Here is a 6,630-nt window from a genome sequence, read left to right on the forward strand (position 1 = left end):
GGCACACGCCCAGGCTGCCCACCTACACACCTACACCAAGTAGAAGCTGATGACACCTCTCGAGACTCCGGCTCACCTTTACTACACACCAAAGTCCATATAAGTTGCAGGCCGCCCGCCACTTGGCCCGACCTTGATCCTCACCTCCTCACCATCATCTTCATCGACAAGTCAGTCACAATCTGTTACCAACATCTCCAAACAGATTTACATATCAGGCCAAGGCCCGGTGATCCACACAACAACTCAACACAACAACAACATCAACACTCCAGTGACCTCGCCGCATCAGACTCCGTCTCATCGACAAGTTGTCACCCACAAACCCAACCACGACCGTCGTTGCATGTTCCCATGTCTTTGAGATATCAGTACCCAAAGGACAACTTTAACTCGGACACGGCCGACTGACATCGACTTTATGGATCGGTATCCGGACGTACGAATCGAGAACATAGTTTACGACCCCTCACATCATCACAAACACACTACATCATTGCCAACACCTCTTCCATCACCAGCCTTTGGCACCGAGTTTGAGCCTCATCGTCGACACTCGCACTCACATTCCCACCGGGGACACCTTGCTCCTCCGTCTCCTACATCTCCAGCATTTTCAGAAACCTTCTTATCTGGTACCAAAAACAACGACAAGATGTGCGTCAAGGATATCACCTACGACGCCTCCGCTCGGGTTGTCAACGAGACTGTTTTTGCCTGCAGGCCCGACGGATTGTGCGCTGTTCCTGAGATCAGGAAGCACTATCCGTCAAGCAGAAGCGAGCCCAGGTACGGCGGATACCTGCCTTCGCATCTGCCGCCCACACCTCGCGAATCCAAGGAGCCTTCGCCCATAGGCAAGCGGGACTCTGGTTACCTCCATGGAACTCGAGTCACCGACCCTGCGCGCTCCACCAAACACAACGACGACTACCCGAATTACAAGTATAGCAGCAGCCCAACTGACAGCAAGCACAAGTCGGATGTTTACACGCGTCCCTCCGTCGTGCTCACGCAGACCCTCGGCGTCCCTCATGAGGACAAGACTCGTCGGCGCTCCCCCCACGATCGCGAACCCAGCCCTAAGCGCAGCCCTAGTATTCCCTACCGTGAGCACTCCAAGAGCGACCGCGGCTACGATGTTATTGTGAGCAACCCCACTGACGAGGACCGTCGACGTCGTCGTGCTCACAAGCCGTCTGATGCCGTTTCCACCACGGCCACTACCGGCATCCCTACCTCCTCTCGCCCTCCCCTCTCCAGCCACAACCCCGGCCGCTACGGATCCAGCCCCAACGGCCCCAGCGGCATGGAGTCACTCCGCCGGAGGAACAGCGTATCTTCTCGTAACGATGATGCCGGCCGTACACCTCGCCCAAGAACCGTTTCGGGCGGATCTCGGTCTCGCGCCTCGTCCGTCGGCGTCCGCTTTGCTGATGAAGTCGAGTCCAAGATCAAGCAGCAGAACGCCGAGATCGCCAGCCGCTCCAACAAGCCGACCACAGAGCAGGGCACCAACCAGCCTGAGCTCAAGGGCATTCTCAAGAAGCCTGCTGGTGCCCGCGAGGAGAGCAAGGACCGTAGCAAGGAACGCAACAACAAGGGAAAGGGAGCAGAGGTGGACATGACTGTCGAGGAGTTGAGGAGGTCAGTAGAGAGCTTGGGGCTCAGGGGATCCCCCACTCGGGACAGGGAGAGGGAGAGCAACGTCTCTTCGTCTCTCACCGGGACTGCAGTGGAAGGCATCGATTACGATCGGTTGAGGAGCAGGTTTGAGAGGGATAATGGTGGAAGCACTGCACGGCACGGAAGGGAGAGGGGTCCCAAGGTGTGGGAAGGGGACCGCTACAGCTATTATCATTGAGTGGTCATGGAGGAGCTTGGTAGAAGCTAGGGAAGAGCATCCACGATGAACGGAAATATGGAAATCGACAAAACATAATCTTCGACGGCGCGATCGAAAGGTCGTGCCAGTGTATCATTCGGAAGATTTCACATTGTGGGCTTTACACCGCGATTCAGTCTTGGTTTTTTCTTACAACGATCATACTTTACTTGGAATTTTTTTCTTTTGTCAGCGATACCTTACGATAGTTAACATACATGACCTTTGCTCATATACACCAATTTGTTTCCATTTTTTTTTGCACCAACGCTGTGATTTTCTGATCATCTATAATCCAATTTCTCTCTCCCTTTAGCAATCCAAGTTCGTACAACAGTTTTTCACGTGCACATCCAAAAATGATACCATTCCCATCTTCACCTCCAACCCCAACCCAACCCTCACTTTACATGTACCTCCCACTACAACGCCGCGCTTACGCTCTGCATCGCTCCGCATGCATAAGTAGCCCCCACCTGCCCTGTGAGGGCTCCTACTCTGCCACTTACCAACCTCTTGGGGTCAATTGCGGCGTCGAAAAAGTACCATACAGTGAGTTCACTCCTATTGACGTTGCGACTTGGCGATGTAGCATCACGACCCTCCATGCATTTTACCTCTACACTACGTGCACCAGTCGAATAGTCGCAAAGCAAATGGTCAGCGGGTTCGACTTGTCTTATGGATGCTTGGCATTTCAGGCACCGCCGCACCGTCGCACCGCTGTACATACCGCTGTACCGCCGCCTGCCAGCCAGCGGAGTGATTGATGGGATGCGAGTTGATGCGTGCAAAGGGAAGTTTTTTGAACACGGTTATTTAGGTCGTAATGACTGACGATCTTTAAGGGTCGTACGTATCCCGGTTTTCACTTTAAGTTTATATGTACAATGACGAGAAGCACCGTATCATACCGTGGCAGTGTACCGTGGTAGTCTAGCGTTGTCTTCGCTTCGGCTCAATCCCCGTCTCGTTGAACTTTAATAGAACAGGGACAGATGGCATCATACCCTACCAACAACACGAAAAGATCATCATAAATGACCTGTATATATCACGAGATTCGGTCCCCGTTTCTTGGTTGTAGACTCCTACTAGTGGCGAATTCAAGCCTCGTGTCGAAACTGCGAAAAAAAAAAAAGGGGGTCTTGGATGATGTGCATCTTCATCTTTACCTTATCGTCATCGCCTCACTGCTTTTCTTGCTTGGATCTTGTTTTGTTTGCACTTCTAGGCGGGCGCGGGCAGACGGGCCTTCGGGTATAGCCGATTTGCCCTACTTGTAGCGAATGATCGGGCCAACTGGCCGAGAGATCGAATCGCGGCGAACATCGTGCGCCATACATGAGATCCCATGAACCTACCTACATAGTAAGAACTACCAAACAATGACCATTGATGTTATGTTGCCTGCGCATTCCTTGAGCACCTTGAGCAATGACGACATTGGCCCACGCGGTGGCAGACGGACTGCCCTCACGGAGTGGACCGAGGAGGAGAAAGCGGAGGAGATCGCCGTCGGAGTTTTGCCCGCGTGGGTTGTCCACTGGTAGGTCCCTGTGTACAAGTACTGTAGCAAGCTCCACTGTAACAGTAACAGATTTTGGTGAGAATTACACAAAAATCTGTTAGAGTATGTACACCCCTCCATTCGAGACACCCCAGCAGGACCCTGCAAGCACCAGCAAGCACCAGCAAGAAGCACCGCCCAGGCACCCGCGTCTGCGCCTGCTTCCAGCAAGGACCCTGCCAATCCTGCACGCCCTGTAATCCACGGTCCCTGCTTTCTGAGACTTCAAGGACCCTGTTTTTCTTGCAGCGTCTGGGCTGCAAGCACTGCCGCCTACGCTAGCTAGGTAGCGAGCCAGGACAGGGAGGTGCCAGGTCAAGTCCAATGACTTACACGCTCTACACTAGGTCGCCGCATTTCCTTTTTCGGACGAGCCACTCCTCTCGTTATGGTCATTCCACTTGCTATGTAGGTTGGTACGGTCATCGGTCGCCCGACAAAGACAAGGTGAGAAACCTCTCGCATACCTACCTCTAGGTAGCCACATTCAAGAAGAACCAGCCGAAACGAAAGGCCGAGGGTTAGTCACCTGCGGAGAGAGACAGACAGACAAGATTACTATCGGCGCCGATGCGGCGCGGATGCAAGTTCGTAAATCCAAGTGTCGGCGGGGTGTCTGTCGGGCGGCGCAGGCAGCAGCAGTTTGGGTTTGGTTTGGGACCATGCGTGGGTGGAGTTGGGGGCCGTTTTGAACGGTTTTGTGTCAAATCCTACCTATTATCCTGCGAATACTTACAAGTGGATGCCATCAACCGTAGTGATGGTGGTGATGTGGTGCTGGTTCAGCTGCTGGAGGCCGCTTTCCAGCCTGGCTTCTAGGGAAATTACATGCCTCGCTGTGTTGTAAAGAACGGTTCGGTTTCGGTTTCGAGAGGTTGGCATGATCACGAAATGAAACGAAACAACCACGTGTCCTGCTCTTTCGTGGCACCTTGTTCCAGGAAAAAAAGGAAGACGCGGAATCGTATAATGCTATTGTTTTAACATTGTGTGTCGAGAGGGGAGGAAGGACTGCAGTCACCACACAGGCCTGTATTCAACTGATGCTACTACTCTTTTCTGCTAGGGGTCAAATAGTGACCTACCCTAGGTACATAATGAACGGACATCGCGACGTAAGGAAAAGGACCAGAGTTTGAAGGAAGAGATGCACGGGAAGAATTACGACATAGAAGGTATTCTATCACAGGAAAACCGACAGTCCATATACTGGTAGGAAAGGTAGCCATCAAGCAAAGAATCTGGCATTACAGGTGAGTAAACTCCTACTGAACCGGGTCCTTGGTGCCTTTAATGTTCGCTGTCCTTGTAATGTATGCTGAAACCCCAGAGCAGCACCCAAGCAATCTTCTAGGCAACCTTGTCCTTCACCTCCCGCTTCTCAAAGGTCCTTTGCATAGCACTCGTCTGGATCCCAAATGGACAATCTCATCGAACCCTCTGGCCCATTCGGCTGGAAAGGCAGAGTATCTACCCGGCAACAACTAGCCTCGTCCAGGTCAATGGTCGACCGCCCACACGAACACGCAATCCACCTTCCAACCGCAACTCCCAGTACGACATGACCAGAGTGAGACTGAGAATGATCGTCAGCCGTACCGTAGCGACCAACGTCACTTGCTGAACAAGATTGTGCACCCAGCCACCAAGCCTTGTGGCCATGGTACACCGGACTCACCGTCCATATGAGTACAAACTGGAGCCAAGGCTATCACGAGTCACGGATCTCGAGTCACGGCGCTCACCGCGAGGTCGTGAACGTGGCTGAGTGACGGATGACGAGACGAGACGAGGCGAGGCTAATGGTGACGAAGTGAGACTCGGAGATACCCTACCCTAGTGGCTTGTTCGAAAGGTATCGGTGTGTCCAGGCGAGAAAACAGGGGGTTGCCGAGGTGAGCAGAGAGGTGAGCAGAAAAGATGATGATGGTCGCGATGGTGTCCTGAGGATGACCACTGCGTAAGCGTAGGACTGTCCCTTGCAGTCTGCAGATCGCAGCCGAACTGAAAGTGGAGCGTAAGCGACTTGTGGAGGTAAGATGTTCCTGCGCCGCACATGCGCTTATTTCTCCCCTTTTTGTCCGATCTTTTGTCCACCGCCTTTGACGAACTGGTGAGTTCAATTAGTGCCTGTGTCTTTCAGCTTGGTCGTGTCGCCGCGTGATGGAGGACAAGGTGTGAGTCCTACGGAGGACGCGAGGGTTTGTCGTTGTGCCCTTGACTTTGCCGAGACCTGGATAGACTTGACCCTCACCCAGCACACAAGCCGGTGATCCCCGTCCATTCTCAGGGATATTCAAGTAGGGACAAGGATCCGATTTCGCTGCCTGGTACTCACAATGAAGCCGATGTTGGATTAGGCGTCCGAGTTCTTCGGCATCGAATGAAGGACAGAAGCGAAGAAGCGAAGACGACGGAGAAACTGAGAAGATATCGAATAGAAGACATGTCTTTTTCATCCCTTGATACGGATCGTGACAGCCAGACCACATCCGGAAAGAACTGAAATACTTGATGGAGCGACAGAGAAATATTGAACACCTGACGATAAGAACTTTGCAACGCCAAGTCCCGTGGTAGATAGGTAGAGGTAGAGGCGTCCACCGTATCAACGGCTCAGTGTCTCACCTGCATACACCTTCTTCACACCTTGCTTGCTTCTGGCTGCAGACTGTATAGAGCTGGCGTATGTCGGAACTGCCACACCTGCATTCGTCGAACGCATTCGGCCATGAGTGACAACGGACGGCATCCGACATGAACACACCAAACACCAACTTTGTATCGCCCTTGTAGTCTTGTGTGCTAGTATGTGGTTGCGCGCAGTGTAAGAGGGTTGGGTAAAGTGTGCGACTGTCACCGTCAGTGTCACCGCGCAGATGCGAGCGGGAGCCACAAGGGAAGGACACTAGGCAAGGCTGGCTGAAGGCAGCCCATGTCATACACCATCTTTTTCCTTCAGATCGATAGTGGTGGTGTGGTGGTGTGGTGGTGGTGGTGGTGGTGGTGGTGGTGGTGGTGGTGGTGTGAAGAGACAGTGCGAAGAAGACGCTCGGCTGATGGTGATGGTGGTGGCGTGGACGGATCGTGTGGTACTAGTGTGGGTATAATGATGACATGAAATGTGTGGTGTTGTGCAGCCCACGTGAGCGCCGCAGCGTGTGTCAATCCAGGC

At 53.0% G+C, this 6,630-nt stretch overlaps 2 protein-coding genes across 2 annotated transcripts; both read left to right on the top strand.

Moving 5' to 3' along the window:
- Window positions 1-281: 281 nt before the first annotated feature.
- NEUTE1DRAFT_64138 (uncharacterized protein) lies at window positions 282-2,133 on the top strand (the record flags this gene model as incomplete). The annotated part of the gene is made up of 1 exon (XM_009853105.1): window positions 282-2,133. The coding sequence occupies one exon, from the start codon at window positions 422-424 to the stop codon at window positions 1,862-1,864; it is 1,443 nt and encodes a 480-aa protein (XP_009851407.1).
- A 1,140-nt stretch (window positions 2,134-3,273) lies between these two features.
- Window positions 3,274-4,274, top strand: NEUTE1DRAFT_110481 (uncharacterized protein; the record flags this gene model as incomplete). Its single annotated transcript, XM_009853106.1, has 5 exons — window positions 3,274-3,434; window positions 3,520-3,651; window positions 3,803-3,902; window positions 3,933-3,975; window positions 4,195-4,274. 5 exons carry the CDS (start codon window positions 3,274-3,276, stop codon window positions 4,272-4,274), a joined length of 516 nt encoding a protein of 171 aa, XP_009851408.1.
- Window positions 4,275-6,630: the final 2,356 nt, after the last annotated feature.

Source organism: Neurospora tetrasperma (assembly GCF_000213175.1).
Source record: "Neurospora tetrasperma FGSC 2508 unplaced genomic scaffold NEUTE1scaffold_3, whole genome shotgun sequence".
In the NCBI taxonomy this organism is placed as follows: Eukaryota; Fungi; Ascomycota; class Sordariomycetes; order Sordariales; family Sordariaceae; genus Neurospora; species Neurospora tetrasperma.